Source organism: Vipera berus (assembly GCF_964194415.1).
Source record: "Vipera berus genome assembly, chromosome: 6".
In the NCBI taxonomy this organism is placed as follows: Eukaryota; Metazoa; Chordata; class Lepidosauria; order Squamata; family Viperidae; genus Vipera; species Vipera berus.
Window position 1 is genome coordinate 72,152,498 of NC_138208.1, and position 18,291 is coordinate 72,170,788.

Consider the following 18,291-nt stretch of genomic DNA (forward strand, 5'->3'; position numbering starts at 1 on the left):
GGAATCATTAGCAAAAACTACTGTTTCTCAGTCTTAGTCCTGTCTGTGCAACATGAGGAAATAATGAAAATCTATTTAGGGATGTAATCCGATTAGGTAGCATTTATTTATTAATCTTAAGGAAGATTTTGATTTGTGTATGAATGGATGTTGGAATTTACTTTTTTTATTTACTTAAGGATTCACTTCATTTGCCTGTGGTTAATAATTATATTACTAAGGCAAGAAGCTGCATTTTCATGACATCAAAAAGCTTCCGCCTGAGCTGTCTCTCTTATTTTGCCTCACCGTATTTGCCAAGCCTTATTCTACCCTTCTGTCCTGTCCTGTCCTGTCCTGTCCTGTCCTACCCTACCCTACCCTACCCTACCCTACCCTACCCTACCCTACCCTATCCTATCCTATCCTATCCTATCCTATCCTATCCTATCCTATCCTGCCCTACCCTACCCTACCCTACCCTACCCTACCCCTGTCCTGTCCTGTCCTGTCCTGTCCTTTCATTGGCATCAGGACCTTTGTGTGTGTTCTGTAGTTTGGGGACCACCAGCACTGTTTAACAGATATATTTGTTAATACTAATGGTGGATAGAAATTTTTCCATCAAAGGGGAAATTGGGTGGATGATGTCTCCACATTTCTCTAAGGGAAGGATAAATTCACAGAACTTTGTCAAGGATATGATGATGATGTTATCCATCCAGTCATGTCCAATTCTTGGCAATTCTATGGGTCAGGTTTCTCCACATCTTCCAATCTTGCACTACTTCTTTGAGTTTTTGTATGTTCTGGCTGGTGTCAGCTTTGATAGTGTCCAGGTTAAGGGTGTATTCCTTCTTAATGGTGATGGCAGTATTGCCAATGAAAGAGCCCAATGGGAAAAATTCCCTTATAATGAATTACTTGAGGAATGATCTTGTATGGAGGTGCTAGCAGTATACCTTTCCCTGAAGAACAGTATATCTTTCTAACTGGGATAGCCATCCTCATCCACTGAGCTGCAGCTTTAGGAAGGACATACATAAAGCAGTAAGAAAGGAAATGGGCACCCATCTCTCCAGCCAAATTAACTGAATCAACTCTGGCAATCAATGGAGACAGCTTGAAAATATGAGGCTGTAAAAGATTTGTGTAGTGAAAGACAGAATATTCAGATAGATCTCTTGCCCATTTTGTATCCAAGTAAACTGTTTGTAATATCCTTAATGATACTTCATACTGACCTGATGTAAAACTTCATTTAACAAAATAGAATTATTGTGGCATCAGTCATGTTATGTTTTCCATATCTTTGTTTTTGCAGGAGCCATTGACCAATGTTCATACATCAAGTACCACTACTCCTCAGCAACCATTCCGAAGAATCTAACCTACAACATTACTAAGACCATCCGTCAAGATGAATGGCATGCTTTACGTAAGTCTCTCACATCTTTCCTTCTCCTCCCAGTATGGAATATTGATTTCAAATTGTGCAGGTTGGAAAAATATGGAAAAACCCACATTTCCTTTCACTTCCGAACAACTCTGCTGATTTTGTGCCTGTGCTAGAAACATTGCAACCAAGTATAATCATATGTTCAGTCCTGTTGAGTTACAAGTGTCATGTTGCATGATGACATGCATACTTCTGGTTCTGTCAAAAATTTTTTAGCATTTTCATTGTTTTGTATTTGTGATGGTATGGTAAATTTTACAACCAAATTCCTCTTAGTGCATGAGAGGGAACATTCAGAGTTAGCTATGCAGCCTTCAGTTTGCTGAATTTGCCATGGGCAGATCCACTTTTAGCATGGAGACGTGATCTTCCAGATAGTCTGATCTGTATATAGATTACATGAGACTGGTCTTTTAATGTCTTGTTGCATGGCAGAAATTGTAGAGTTGTGTGGATTGAAGAAATAGTTTCATCTTTCTTCCCTTTTCTTTTTCTGATACATACTGGTGAAGGGTTTGGCTATGATTGCTCTTGTCTAGGCAGGTTTATAATTGACCTCAAGAGTCAGAACATCACCCTGATTTCTCTAGCTTGTCCTCATGAAGTCCTTTCTTCTTTCATCTGAAGCTTTGCCCCACACTCAATCCAACTTTTCCCTTCTTTTTGCCGTGGGCAGCACACAGAAGGCTACCTGGACTTTGGCTGATCTTCACTATAGCCAGTGGACATTGAACAGTCTCTGAAGCAACCATAATTGATAGGGAAACAGTTACCTTGAGGCAGATGGCTGACACTGGACTTGTGGGAAAACATGGGTGGGGAAAAAAAAAGGATATTCAGAGGCAAGATACCCATTTGCTCATGTCTCTGTGGTGGCAAAGCTGTAATAGTTCTTTCTCATTTCTGTGCATAATAGTGGATTTCTTGGGTCTTTAAGCAGAAACTTTTAAAAGAGAGTTACTGATATGGTTTCTTAATTAAATTTGAATGATGTCAAGGAACACCAAATGGCCTTGGATAAGCAGAAAGTCATGGGAAAAGATAAATACACAAAAACTGGAGGAACTGTTTACAGCAGCTTTCCTCAAGCTGTATAACCTCCAATTGTGTGTGGAATATAGCTGCCAAAATTTCCAGCTGTCTGGGGAAACTTGGGAGTTGACTTCCAGATATAGGGAAGGTGCTCAGATAGAGAAAATTGGCCTACAATTGGTTGAGAAAATGAATATAACATATATTTTGATCTGCTGATCTTTTTTAAGGGAAGAGAATAAAACATAGAGATGGTTTTCATATGAAATACTTTAATTGGGAAATTGGGTATAAACAGGGGCTCCAATTACATTTTGGGGAGTCTGGAAATTCATGCTGAAAGATCTCAAAGTCTACTATTATGCTCCCCTTTCTAAGTGGAGGTCTGGCTCAAGTTTGGGACCATTTGGGGTTACAGGACATTAGTCCCCCTGCCCTTATTTGCCTCAGATTAAATAGGGGATAAGACTGAGTTACATGTTTTATAAACCATATGTGGTCTCTCTTGCATAAAACAAACAGTGACTTTTCATAAAGCTTACAGTAGACTGAATTACTCTTTTGTAGATTCGCTTCAAGATGGAAATAGTTCTCCCAGATTGCATCTTGCATCCATTTTGTAGCTTGTTCTTTTCTCCAATAAATAATTGATAACACACTTGAGTTCTTTTCCTTTTGTAGGTGCTATGGATGCTACATACACCTATTCCAAATGTCTGTGTTATATTAACAGTATATTTCTGTTCATCCTTAGAAAGAGATGGATCATGAATAGGGATGATACATTTAATTTAAATTACATTTTAGGTGAGTTTAAGAACATCATACTCAATAGCTGCATTCTCACAACCCAGTCATACTTGTCTATGATGAATGGGCAGTTATATGGCAGCCATTTTTTTTAGCCCTTCCAAGGGGGCTGGAAGGCTCTGCTCCTCACTCCGGGCCTTTCTCCCTCTATGGGGACCCTAGAACCCTTTTCCTTTTGCCCCCCCCCCCCAATGTGGCTGCAGGGTGAAAATTCCTCTAGCTGACAATCCTAGAGCGATCCTGTTTTCATCTGGATTCTAGGACTATTTCTCATTCTTGGGAATGAAGAGGATCTTCAAACTCCCAAGTAAATCCTTGATTTACACAATATGCAGGAGTTAATTACCCAAAGGGAGTTAGTTTAGTCCCATACTGCACATAACTATTGGGAGGTAAATTTATCTCTCATGGATTATAGGTTGTTTATGGGATTGGAGAGTTACAAAGCACACTTACCCCTCTGTGTGACCTAGGGAAGCATATGGAAACAGGACCAATTTCTCCTTAAAAAAAAAGAGGTGTTCTTTCCTAGTCATGTTCTTCAATCATTATAAGAAGATCCACCCTCTTCCCTTCATTTGTTAAAATGCACAAAGGAAGGGCTGTATTGATCTAGACAGGTGAGTACTCCAAACCAAATACTTGTTGACATCCATGTGAAGCTGCACTCACGGAGGTTGAGATTCCAGTCTAACCCCTTGCCAAGGGCAGGAAGCCACATACCATCCCACATATGCATAAAGGCTTCCCATGATGTGTAGATTTATGTGCACATATCACTATACCTCTAGGGTAAAGAGAATGAGATTATTTTCATCTGTGTCATTTATAATTCCCTTCCATCCCTTTTCCACATGAATCTATGCCTTCTTTATTTTAATGCACATTAAATTAAAAAATAATGCACAATTTGCCCTAGATAACACATTTCAGTGCATTTTATCCAAAGAAACAAAACATCCTTGTGTGCAAGTTTATGCAAACATCGTATATAACTTGAGCCAAGATCTGAGTCACAACATTTGGAGAGATGTTAAAATGAAAGGTTAATTATGTTCCTACCCATGTATTAGTCTACTCTAGGAAGTGCAAATTAAACTGGTTTGCTTGAAAAATACTGGCTGGCTGAAATTCTAGACTATCCTTAGTCTAGGGGCCATTCCAAATTCCATATGCCAAATTCATGGCTGAAGGACATGAGTGAAATGGTATATCCCTACCATTCAACATACACGAAAACATGGTATTAATCCCTGGCAGCTTTTTGGTTGCCAGTTGTCTTCCGGGTGAGATTCAAGGTACTAGTAATGGTGTTTAAGGCCCTACATGGCATGGGTCCGGAGTACCTTAGGGAACACCTGCTGCCGGCATCAACTTCCCTTCGCCCTGTGCGTTCCCACAGAGAGGGCCTCCTCAGGGTGCCACCGATCAGAGAATGTCGATTGGTGGCCCCCAGGGGGAGATCCTTCTCTGTGGGCGCCCCGGAGCTATGGAATCAGCTACCGGTTGAGCTCCGGATGGTGCCCGATCTTCGCTCCTTCCGTCGCGATCTAAAGACATTCTTATTTGAACAAGCCGGCCTGGCCTGATGGGGGATGGGTGGGGTTTTTACTGTTATTTTAATATTTGTATTTACTGTTTTAGTGGGCATATATTTAATCCTTTTTTAACTTTTGTAACTCTGTATTTTTTATGCTTGCCCTGTTCACCGCCCTGAGTCCTTCGGGAGAAGGGCGGTATATAAATAAAATTATTATTATTATTATTATTATTATTATTATTATTATTATTATTATTATTATTATTATTATTATTATTATTATTATTATTATTATTATTATTATTATTTTTCCAGTAGTGGTCAAGGGAGATGAATGAGGAATGTCTTACCTTACTCTGGATTTCTTATATTACTCTAAATTCTATTACAGTAATTCTCAACTTACAGCCATTCATTTGGTGATCATTTGGCATTACAGCACCAGTGAAAAAAGTGACTTACAACTGTTTTTCACACTTACAGCCATTGTAGCCTCCTCATGGTCACATGATCAAAATTTGGATGCTTGGCAGCTCAGAAGCGGGCAGTCCTAAGATCATGTGATCACCCTTGGTTACCTTCCCAGATGGCTTCCAACAAGCAAAGTCAACAGGAGAATCCAGACTTGCTTATTGACTGTATTATTCACTTAACTGCAGTGATTTGCTTAAAACAACTGTGGCAAAAACGATTGTAAAATCAACCCCCCCCTCACTTAACAACTGCTTTGCTTAGCAGTGGAAATTTTGGGCAGAATGGTGGTTGTAACTCGAGGGCCACCTGCATTTGAAGTGTGGTATGACACAGGAAAGTCATGAGTTTTGCTGCCAGTGTAAGAAAAAGGCAAAAGACAAATATAAATAGATTTGGGAGGGTATGCTCCTTGAGTTAATAGTTGACTAAAATGTTAATTGTTAAGCATAGAAATGAGTTAATTGTATACAAGCGATAATGTAAATAAAACATTTAATGAGATTATGTATAATTGTGAATGTAACTTCAATTGATATTTTGCATTGCAAATAGAGTTCCTCACCAAACAGTACACAAACAGTCTTGATGCACATCATTGATTTACTGTTTGCATTTCATTTGTTCCGGATTCTTTCAGCTAGACCACCTTGGAAATGAGCAAAGTTAAAATGCATCTAAAACTTTAGATATGCAAAAGCTGAAATGGTGCCTGCTTTCTAACATTTTGATAAATTGAAAAATTGTGATAAAGTAACTTTTCCTCTTCCCAGTGCTTTAAAGTGTCATTGGATGTTTCCCCCCCCCCCTCTTGCTGGAGATTCTATGTTACCCAGTTTTGCTAGTATACTACTTAATCCTACATATCAGAGTTCCCCAACCAGGTTGGCAGCCCAGAGCAGGGGGAGAGGGGAAAGAAGGGATGGTTTTGTGGGGCGGGCGAATGAATGCATGCATGCATGCATGTGCATGAACACCCATTGCTTGCGTATGTAGGGCCATGAGTGCTTGTGTGTGGGGGGCCATGAGCGCCTGTGACACTTGTGGCGGCATTTGTGTATTGGGGCCACAAACGCCGCAATTCAGGTAGTGCGCTGTGGCCCACAGGTTGCGAACCCCTGCTATAGATGGTTATTAAATTCTAAATTCCATTGAACTCTGTAAGGTTTGTTCCCAAGTAGATATGATTAGAAATGCAAGCATGAATTGTGGCCCTGAACAAATTCTTGGTGTTCAGTAGATGTTATTCCCTTGTGAGCATACTATCCTATGTTTAAACATATTGGGGATTTTGCTTCAAGATTTCTTTATTTTGAAGAGCAGAAATGGGTGAAGTCTTGTTTTAGTAATGAAAAATATTGTTCGCTTTATCTATCAGTATAAGCATATTTATAAATCTGGACATGCAGGCATTGTTGGAGTTTCAGTAGAATTGCTGACATTATTGTGCTATTAATTATTTTTGCTTTCATTACAGGGCATTATGAGCAACTGATTGTCAAGAATTGAGTAAATTGTTAGCAGCATATTTGGCTAGGTGCATGTTTGTAGCCTTTGGCCAAAGGCATTCTTCCCCAACTGTATGTTTCTTAAATGTGTTGGACCAAACCTTATACCATTCCTTGCCACCTTTAGGAAAAATAACTGGTACCTAGATACAAAACAAATTCAAACAGTAGAATACAATTTGAAAAAGGTGCTGTGTGATGGTATGCCAATCCATCTAAGCCATATACAATATACAATTCTACTACTTTTAAATACTTTTGACATATGGGAGGATCTCAAACCATAACTTCTCTCCATGACAGAACAGCTAATTTTGGAAACCAGGATGGTTCTGGTGCAAAACAATCTCCCAAGTTGACAGTTTCCCATTATCCTAGGGCTTTGGGAAAGAGGTCAAAGTTTGGGTTATCACATTTTTATGCCATTTCATAACTGGTATTCTCCACATCTGTTGGGCTACAACTCCCAGCATTCTTCAGTTAGGATGTTGATTATGAATGTCGAAGACTTCCTTCAGCACATCTAGGGAGCTTCAGTTTGAGAAAGACCTTTAAAGATCTTCATAGCTATCAGTTTGGTGGAAAATGTTGAAACGCATGGGAGGAGCATGTCATGACATCATAATGTGAATTATAGTTAGATACTTACTGATACTTTATTTATTTGGCCAAGGAATTTGTCTCAGGTTCAGAAATGCTCAGTATGCTTGCAAAACAACAGAATATAGTAACAATACTAGAGTATACATCCCATAATAGGGGAGAAAGTAAAAAGTAATAAAGGACATAAATAATAATGCAGCAGCCACACCCTATGGGTTAAAATACATACACATAAATATGTACAATTATATAACTTGTAGCAGTTTTATGAAACAAATGAGTTTGTGTCATTTGTGTGAACGTGCCATGATGCATGAAGAGTTAGATACCTGCATCAGAGCTTCTCTTCACCACAATCCTGTTTGTTTTCTGCCTATAGCAAGCGTGGGAGAGATTGTTTCAGCCAGAGTTAGGAAGGGATTAATTGTTCCTATCATTTCTATACTTACTAGGGGTCAGGTTGCTGGGGTCTGAGAGAAGGAAGAGAACCTTGGTTTCCTCAGTATGAACATTTTTCCTAGCCACATGAAGATGGAAGGACTTTGAGAATGGGGGTAGATTTATATTGGTTTTATAAACAGCCAACCAGCTCAGAGTCTTAAAATATAAATGAGCTCCCTTCATTCTATTTTTAATTAGAGAGTGTTCCTTGTCAGCTAATATAGTAACTTTCAAGTAAAACAAAGGGGAGTTTTGACTAATAATCCTTGAAAAGTGAACTGTGTTTTATATATACAGTCAATGTAAGAATTTTTACTCATCATTAAGTTATAGCATTATCTACTCATCTGTGGGTCAGCAAAAAACTATACTGGTATGAAATTTGCTGTTCTTGTTGCTGACCCATGCTGTGTCATGGGTAGGTGCAAAGGTAAAGAAATTATAAGAAAAGAAGATGGTACATTGCTGCTAAATAATTTCCATGTCTTGTTGTATATAAGGTTTTGTGATTGACCACACCCATTGTAGGTAGGCATTCTGATATAGTGGTTAAGGCAGCAGGCTAGAAACCATGAGACAGTGGCTTCTGGTCTTCCCTTAGCAAACCACTAACAAAAATTTTGCCAAGAAAATTGCAGGGATTAGTCCAGCCAATTGCTAGAAGTCAACACTGACTTGAACATGTGCAAGGAAACTAATCAGGGAGATATCCAGCCTAGAACTAAGGAGGTTCTGACAGTTAGAACAATTAATCAATGGAACGACTTCTCTCCAGTGGTTGTGGGTGCTCCAACATTGGAGGTTTTTTTGGACAACCATTTGTCTGAAATGGTATAGGTTTCCTGCCTGAGCAGGGGGTTGGACTAGACTAGAAGACCTCCAAGGTCCCTTCCAACTCTGTTATTCTGTTAAGTATGCATAAATAAATCCATCTACCAACCCACCTGTTATGTCAACCATTGTATGGAAGTTCCCACAAGATGCTGTTGCTTCTTAATTTTATATATTTGTTTGCCATTCTCCTCATGAAACTCCGACACCATGTTGAATAATCCTGGAAGTAGGTTTGGTGCTCTTAGTTTGCCTTGGCAGCCTGTCTTAAGACAAAGATTGCTGTAGATTTCTTGGTCTCTTTTTCTCTCCCAGGAATTTAAATGACTCCCTAATCAGACAAAATTGGACATCATAATGCACTGGGAATGGAGAAAGGGAAATGACTGATATATTGGCTAATAAGCAATCATATTTAGCAAATGCAGCTGCTGGGAAATTCAGCAAGATAAGTGTACCCTGAGGGTTGGTTTACAGGGATGGGGGCAGCTTTATGTATTTAGGATTTAACTAGGTTTCCAAGCAAATTACTTCATTGATTCCTAAGAAAAGTAATCTGCAATTTGTGCTAAGTTGTTAATGGGGGGCAGTTCCCAGTTGTGTTGAAAAGGCCTGCAATATTGACAGACCATGCCTTTTATCTGCCCGTTTTCTTCTGTGTCCAACCAGAGGCCATATGCACAGCTTGTAAAAGTATTTTTTCCTATTACATTCAGTTGTTTATGTCGGGATAAAATGCTCTGAACTCTGAAAAATGAAATGGAAAGAAAAGGATGCGATAGAAATGTAAAGGGAAGATCAAAGGGAATACAGGTAGTCCTTGACTTAGCACTATAACTGAGCCTGGCAATTAGGGTCATAGGTCCCTGATGGTTACAAAGCAGGACATTGCATAATTTTACAACTTTTTTCCCCAGCGGTCATTAGGTGAATGCCACGGTCCTTAAGTAAACCCATTGTTTGCTATGGGTGATTTTTGCCAGAGGTCAGAAGAAAATGCCACTTTCTGGCAAAAATGTCATAAATCCTGACCGTGGAGCCATAAATTCGGGCCAGTTGCCGAGCAATCAAAATGTGGTTGCACAAATGCGGGAGGGGGAGCTGATCACCAAAAGTTTGGAATTGTGTTGTAAATAGGGTTTGGGAGGGTCCATCATAACTTTGAATAGTCAGTCGCTAAGTGACCGGTCGTACGTCAAGGACTATCCATATTTTCATTAAGTGCTGATTTAACACTCCTGCCTTAATAAATGCGGATTCCCTACCCCTTCCACCCAGCAACAAAAATCAGTAGAGCCTGATGGACAGGCTGCTTGTTTCCCAAATCATCAGAGTGTGCCTGCTTGGTATGTCTGGATCCCCAAACCCGAAGCAGAGAGAAATAAATGCTTCCATTTCAGATCTTTTTCTTCTGCTGATTTTGTGCTTTTCCCCTCTGTATTTTACCAAATAGGACTGAACATTATCAGACATGAGAGGAAATAATTTGGATTTGTTGATTTGACCTAGAAGCTTTCCTTTCTTTCTCAAAGATGGTGGGAGGGAGGAGGTTTTTCTTATTATAGAAAAGGAACTGAATCTTAATAGTAGAGAATCTACTTTTCCCTATGTAAAGTCTTGTGAGGCTATTGCTGCAGTTATTCTATGGACAAATTACTAGAGGTTAATGACTTCACCTGAAAATCTACAAGAATTATTCATAAGATCAACATCTGCCAACAATGTTGTCTCGGAACAATTCTTTGTATCTCATATTAGGACCTTGTCACAAACAAGGAAAATCTGCAAAGAAATAAAGACTCTTCGAGATAGTGACAGAACAAAGAATGCGCTTTGCTGGACATATACTCTGCATGAGTGCAACATCCAGCAAAAATCACAATCATTTTGATACCGTCAGATAGTTGGAGAAAAAGAGGAAGGCCAAAGAAAAACAGCAACCTTAAATGGAAGGATGCAGAGACTGTAGCTGTGGACAGAAAATTGTGAAGTAGGCTTGTAGCCCAATATGCTTAGCACAGGATATAATGATGATGAATGACTGTATCAAGTGATAAGGGTGAATGGTGTTGTTATTTATTTAAATTTATTGGCTGCTCAACTCCAGTGGATTCTGGGCAGCGTTCAAAAGTAGAAAAAACATAAAGACAACTACAAGCATAGAATCAGGCAGCCCAGAGTAAAATAATCTGATAAATAGCAAAATCAACAAAGCAAAACAGAGGCCTTAAACAAATCACAAACAGCAAGCCTACGCTGGGACCATGGATGATTTTTCAATATTTTCCAATTCCTTAGGGGAATTGGAAAGAAGCAGCCTGCCTGCTTCTTTCCGCGGCGGAAAGAAGCAGGCAGGCAGGGCGCGGAGGTCCGGAGACCTGCCGACGTTTGAGGAGGTTTGGGGAGGTGCCCAAAAATTGCGCGCGCACCTCCCCAAACCTCCCCAAACTTCGGCAGGTCTCCGGACGGCGGTGGCTTGGGAGAGGTGCGCGCGATCCCGGAAGCACCAAAGCCTCGGCCGCGCACAAGTCCTCGGTAAGTTTTTTTGTTGACTGGAGTATAAGCCGAAGTGGAATTTTTCAGCCCAAAAAGTGGGCTGAAAAATTCGGCTTATACTCAAGTATATACGGTAACTCATTTTGGGAGCAATTTTAATGAAAAGTAGATTAAACATCTTCAGAATAAAGGTTGAGATAACTATGTAGCACAAATTACTCCTATTAGGTTTCTCTCAGTGTGTATGAAAGATGCTGGATCTTTGACTTTTTTTGTATCTGTTGATCCTAATCCTCTATTTTTATTTTGAGCATTGATGGTGCTGTTTGTATAATTAGGCTCTCAATGAGTTTGTCATTATCTAAGTTATTTCTGGGAGAACATGAGATTGATCTGTGTAAGAAGATGAAACTAGAGGACAGAGAGGTGAAAATCTTGTCAAAAACATTCCTTTGGGAGGTAGATTAGAAGGAATCAAGTCCTTACGAGAAATCAAGTTCTTAAGAAAACCAAAACATAGACAAAGAAGGGGAATGACCCCACCCCCTTCATCCTGTTGACCACTACCTGATTTGTAAATCAAGGCAAGGGCTTTGGGGGACAAAGAATCCTGACGCCCACCCATTTTTTGAGGATTTGGTTGCTGCCTTTCCTGGCAGCCCAGTTGAGAAGGACACGGCTAACTGGGGATGAATGTATGACTATGTGAGAGATTGTAATCAGGAAAGTTTTTTTGAATACTTTGGGTCTCCATAAATTCCATCAGAACCTGAAGTACCTCAGTGTTTGGTTGCAAATGATTTCCATATGCTCCTAATTATTTCCTGGCTAATGATCAGGCTGTGAGATCTGTGTGTCCCTATGCTGTGTATCCATGAGTGAATGACCATAAACCAAATCTGGGAGCATATGTAACATTTCCAGGCATAGAATTACCTCCCATGCTATTAAATATAATTTTCACTATACAATAATTCTACTACAGAGAAATTCTCCTGCATTTTTCCCATTAGTTTTTATTCATATTGATGAACATTTAAAAAAAATATTTCAAGGAAAAATAATTTTTCCTAATATTACTATCAACCACCTTCATTGGCTCACAACCAGGAAATCAAGAGGCTCGTGGATTCAGAGTAGATAGGTTTATTGCAAAGAAAAGGAGTTTGGTTACAGAATCCTGGAAACTGGATATACATATCTTGTCCCTACTTTACGCAAGAATATATTAAAATGTGGCCTCCCTTCTCCCCTTGATCTTTCTGACTGAGTCTTACTTTAATAAAGGGGATACAAATTTCTTATTTGATGCCCCCAAAGATCCAACTGCTTTATTTTTCCACAGTACTTTGGAAATGTCAATTTTCATTCCCAGGTCCAGAAAATCCCATTACATTCTTGTGAGAATGTATTTAAGTAGCAAGTGGCTAAGATTACATATGTGAACATTCTTGTCTTCTCTGCAGAATCAATTTTCCTACAGGCTCTAGTTTCCCTGGTATCCACACTTCCATTAAACTCCAAGGGACGACTTCAGGAACAAATCTTCCTCTCAAGTTTTTTAAAAGAAGAGCCCTGTCCTCAATAAATCATGGAAGACTTTCTGCTTCTCCTTTAACTATTTGGAGAAATCATCCACTGAACGTCTCTGCCAGCAGATTGGAAGTGTTGAAAGAAAAATCTTCATCAGGGTCCAGTCCAAGCTGGGAATAAACAAAATGGAGACTGCTTTAGAAAGAAAGTTGTAGTTTATTGAAGAGCAGAGCCAGACAGAAAGATGGCTCTGGGAAAGCTGACCATATGTAGCCGGGAGTGGTGAGTTTTTATACCTTCTTGGGCTTTTGAGGTTGTTTCCTGCTCCTGTTTGAGGCTTTGTATTTCCTGTGTCATGTACTTTGACCTGAGTCTTAGTGAGCCCTTTTGGTATTGGTGGGTTAATCCTATTATGTTTCCTGTCCTTAGAGTTTGGGTGGGGGTATGTAGATTTTAGGGGTCTTTGCTTTTCTAATTTCATCAGCTTCTAGGTTCCTGGCTCCAACCTTCCTGAAAGGATTATTACATCTGTATTTCTAAAAGCTGCTTTCTGCTGAATTTTCTGGCTTGGGGGAGGGAGAAGTTTCTGCCTATTTAAAGATCTTCCCCATTATTCCTTTGGAGAAATATATTCTGCCTTTTTAATATTCCCCAAAATATTTATTTCTCTGGATTCTTCCCATAGAAGAAACATTCAAAATGCCGTCTGTACCCAGTTATAATTGATTCCTGGTATTTGAGCTTGCTTCATGGCTCAGAAAGGCAGCAAAAATGATCTCTTCTAGAACTTGCTGTTGCCATCTCAGCTTTCCTGTCAAGGGCGAAGGATGAGCAGCTGTGTTTTATGTCCAATAACTCAAGGCACATGTTAGTTCTGGGCATAGAATGATTGTGGAATTGCTATGGAAACAGATCACCCTTTCAGTTCAGAGTTTGCATAGAAATCACGTCACCCAGATTTCTTAGAGAGTGCAACCTTCACATTCGAAAGCTGATGCTATTTGGAAACCATTGTGCATCTCTCTTGCCCTGTATTTATCTGGAAACATTTCCTGGTCTTCTTCTGTCCTTATTTACATACTATTTGATAGTATCGTAACTGATAATTCTCTGGAAACATGCACACACATACAACAGTATTTTTTACTGTGACCAAAGAAACTGTTGTCTTTTGGCGTGCTTACTGAGCAAGCAGGATGCCCTGTGTTCTCCCATTTTTAATAACATCATTAAGTTCATCAATACAAAGGGCTTCAAAAAGATAGGACTCACTTCTTTGGCATCAGGGCACGGCGAAGGAAGATTCCTCTTCCTCTTTTACTGCCCAAGAATTGACAGAGTTGGGAAGAACCAATAGAAAGTTTTGAGAAGAACCAATAGAAAATTTGTATTGTGATTTTATTTGGTATATTTATATTTGGTGATTTTAATGCTTTTATGTTGTAAGCTGCCCAGAGTCGCTTTGAAACAAGATGGGTGGCAAATAAGTTTCATAATTTTAAAAATAAAAATAAAGCCGGGAAAAGCATTGGCAAGGATGTTTTACTTGTGCTAATGATTTTCTGAAAGTACTGAAGCCAATGCATTCCCCAGAAGGCCCAGCATTGCTGCTCTAAGGCCTTCTCTGTTTCACTTCACTTTACCAGCAGCCATGGGAGAAGTGCAGCAATGTTTGTGCGGGGTGGTGGGGAGTGGTTGGGGCGCGTCAAAACTGGCAGGTTGATGGACAAATCAGTGCAATCCCTTTTGTAAGCAAGTGCAAACCCTCTCCCTTTTGTATTTGCTTCAGTGTCCCATGCAGATCTAAAGGGGTGGGGCTTCCATTGCACTTCTGTGACCATCATCTTGCTTTCTCTGATGCTCTTCTATATAGATGTGCTATATCTGTGTGTCTGTGGCCTATGTCTTTGTGTGTGTATAGATGGGCATGCAGAGGCAGTTCTTCTAACACACCCCTTGGGGTAGGATTTTCCCAGGGAGTTTAGTGCTTTGAAGAGAGGTGTTTTCAAAGTGGCACTGTGCTTTATGAAGCACCCCTTTTAATAATTTGCACAGTCCTAGTGGAAAAACATCTAGATTGCCAAAGGAACTGTGGAGAAGAGGTCTCCATTTTATGTGCAAGACTCAACAAAAACTGCATGTTCTTTGCAAAGTCATGTGATCAAGGCATAAAACAGGATGGTAAATCATGATCCTCGTACCATCGGTGAGCTTAGCACCATTTATTTATTTGTTTGTTTATTTAAAAAATTCGATGGCTAACCAACTCAATCATGGTGACTTCAGGTAGCTTACAAAGATAAAACCCCAATATAAAACCCAAGAAAACTCTATATCATATGATTTTAAGGCTTTCAGGGTAACCTAGAGTAGATGCATCAAAATAATTTTTGCCATTTTTTTCATTTTAAGATTGTGTGTGTGTGTGTGTGTGTGTGTGTGTGAGAGAGAGAGAGAGAGAGAGAGAGAGAGGAGAGAGAGAGAGAGAGAGAGAGAGAGAGAGAGAGAGAGAGAGAGAGAGAGAGAGATATTAAAATATAACTTGCAAACACGTAAGGCACTCAGTGTTTTCCCCAAGGCATCCAGAAAAATCAGGTATTTTTATCCCCTTCAGCTCTTGGAAGCCAAACTATTGTATCTAATTAGCTTCCAAGAATATTTTCATTCTTTCTCACTTCTTTTTATTGTTCACATAAACTTGATGAATAATATTCCTTTTTAGCCCCATTCATGGAAATTCAGATATCAGAAATCAATTTAAAATTTATCACAGAACTTATATTTTGGAACTAAAGTCCAGTCTGGACTCTGACTGGGCAGTATCTGACGGGGAAACGACGGGTCTGGCTAATATTATTTGGGAGGAGTTTGACCCTGTGACTCCGGATGAAGTGGACAGGATCATGGGTAGATTGAGTGCTGCCACGTGTTTGTTGGACCCGTGTCCCTCCTAGCTGGTTTATGCAGCTCGGGAGGTCACACGAAGCTGGCTCCAGGCAGTGATTAATGCTTCTCTGAGTGAGGGGTGTTTCCCTGCTGCCTTGAAGGAGGCAGTGGTGAGGCCCCTCCTCAAGAAACCTGCCCTGGACCCGGCCATTCTGAATAACTTTCGTCCTGTCTCCAACCTTCGCTTTCTTGCGAAGGTTGTTGAGAGTGTGGTGGCACGGCAACTCCCATTGGTCCTGGAGGAAACTGAGTATCTGGATCCATACCAATCGGGTTTCAGGCCCGGGTACAGCACGGAGACGGCATTGGTCATGCTGGTGGATGATCTCTGGCGGGCTCGGGATAGGGGTTATTCCTCTGTCCTAGTCCTATTAGATCTCTCAGCGGCTTTTGATACCATCGACCATGATATCCTGCTGCGACGTCTCCAGGGGTTGGGAGTGGGAGGCACCATTTTACGGTGGTTCTCCTCCTACCTCTCAGGCCATTTGCAGATGGTGTTGGCAGGAGGACAGAGGTCAACCCCGAGGCCCCTTGATTGTGGGCTGCCTCAGGAGTCGGTCCTCTCTCCCCTCCTGTTCAACATCTATATGAAGCCACTGGGCGAGATCATCCGTGGTTTCGGGGTGAGGTATCATCAATATGCAGATGATACCCAGCTTTTCATCTCCACCCCAAACCAACCCAGTGATGCCCTCGACGTAATGTCCCAGTGCCTGGAAGCGGTATGAATCTGGATGGGGAAGAACAGGCTCCAGCTCAACCCAGCCAAGACCGAGTGGCTTTACGTATTGGCATCTCGTGTAGTCCAAGATCTTCCATCTTTGGTTATGGGGGGAGAGGTGTTGCCTCCCGTTGATAGGGCGCGCAACTTAGGTGTCCTCCTGGATGCACGACTCAGTTTAGAAGATCATGTTAGAGTCGTGGCCAGGGGGGCATTTGCACAGGTTCGCCTGGTGCGCCAGTTGCGACCCTATCTGGACCGAGATGCTTTATGTACGGTCACTCATGCGCTCGTCACCTCCCGGGTAGATTACTGCAATGCTCTCTACATGGGGCTGCCCTTGAAGACCACACAGAGGCTTCAGCTGGTGCAGAATGCAGCCGCGCAGGTTGTGATGGGAGCATCCTGATACTTCCATATTACACCCCTCCTGTGTGAGCTGCATTGGCTACCAGTTGCCCTTTGGGTGAGATTCAAGGTGCTGGTTCTTACCTATAAAGCCCTACATGGCTTAGGCCCGGGATATTTGCAGGACCGTCTGCTGCCAGGAACGTTTTCCCATCGCCCTGTGCACTCACACAGAGAGGGCCTTGTCAGGGTGCCGTCGGCCAGGGCCTTCTCTGTTGGGGCACCTGCTTGGTGGAATCAACTCCCCCAGGAGCTCCGGATGGCCCCAGTTGTTCGGTCCTTTTGCCGTGACCTTAAGACATATCTTTTCCAACAGGCCGACCTGGACGGATGATAATGGGGTTTTTAATTATGATTTTAAATGTTTTTATTGGTTTTAGTGGGACTTTGACACAATTTAATTCTTTTTAATATTTGTATTCATTTGTATTTTATTGTTGTTAGCCGCCCTGAGTTCTTCAGGAGATAGGGCGGCATACAAGTCTCATTATAAATAAATAAATAAATGAGATAAAAACATTTTATTCCCCTACCTCTGATTTTATAGAGAAATAGTAGGGATGGTTCTAGGGTAGACTATCATTAATCACTTTAAATAATTTAGCTGGTCAAAATCCAGTTTTTTTTAATATGTGTGGTACTCTTCCCTTCTCTCTTACTCACCTTTTGGATGAAAGATGGAGCAAAAAATAATTTTTTTATCCTTGTTGACTAATTATGAATAATGCATTTCACATTTTCTGAGTGATGGTTGTGTAGGAGGGCAGTCATGGAGCGGGCAGACACTATGGTACCAAACTAAAGGATTTCATTGCAGCTTGAGAAAAATAGAAATGGATGGATCCAGCACAAGAGGATGTTCCACAGAGAGCATGCCTTACTACAAAGGCCACCATTTGTCTTACAACTTGCTTTACTTCATCTGACAAAGGGACATCAAAGCTTAAGTGTAAAGAAGTACATATATATAAGAGGAGCTGTAATTTATTTATTCTGGTCAACTGGTCTTTAAAATGCCACAACACAGTAGCTGCAAAGCAACTCAAGGATCACGGCAATGTCTCTTGAAACTGGTAATTTTGTATCATTTTCCAAATGGGGGCAAATCTTTGCAGAATATGTTTCCTAATGCTACTATTTCATCAAGTCTTTATTTCTCTTCCACCACTCCATTGCAAAATGTTGGCCAAGATAGTAATGCAATATATGATGCTCAGCTAAAATTCTGTGATTCTTTCTATATCACTGTACCCAACAGCAGAAAAATTGATGGTTAAAGATTATGATATGGAACCTTCAAATGTTCTGCTAAAAAATTGCTATGATGCTATTTGATTCAATACAGCTCAAATAATGTAACAGTGAAAGACAGTTTAAAAAAAACAATTTCAGACTTATGAAATATATACTGAATGTTCCTCTGCCTGAAAGAAGATAGCCTACATTAGCACAACAAACCTAAGCAGTTTTAATAAAGAAAACAAGACAGTATTAATAGTAGATGATAAGG

The 18,291-nt window shown here is 40.5% G+C and overlaps 1 protein-coding gene across 1 annotated transcript in view; it reads left to right on the forward strand.

Annotated features, from left to right (window-relative positions):
- Nucleotides 1–18,291, forward strand: part of TMEM178B (transmembrane protein 178B) — a gene marked incomplete at its 5' end in the record, with an annotated part of 317,663 nt that overhangs the window by 69,460 nt on the left and 229,912 nt on the right. The window contains one exon of the mRNA XM_081330993.1: nt 1,304–1,417. Coding sequence (XP_081187119.1) covers nt 1,304–1,417 — 114 coding nt within the window. The remainder of the gene's footprint in view (nt 1–1,303; nt 1,418–18,291) is intronic.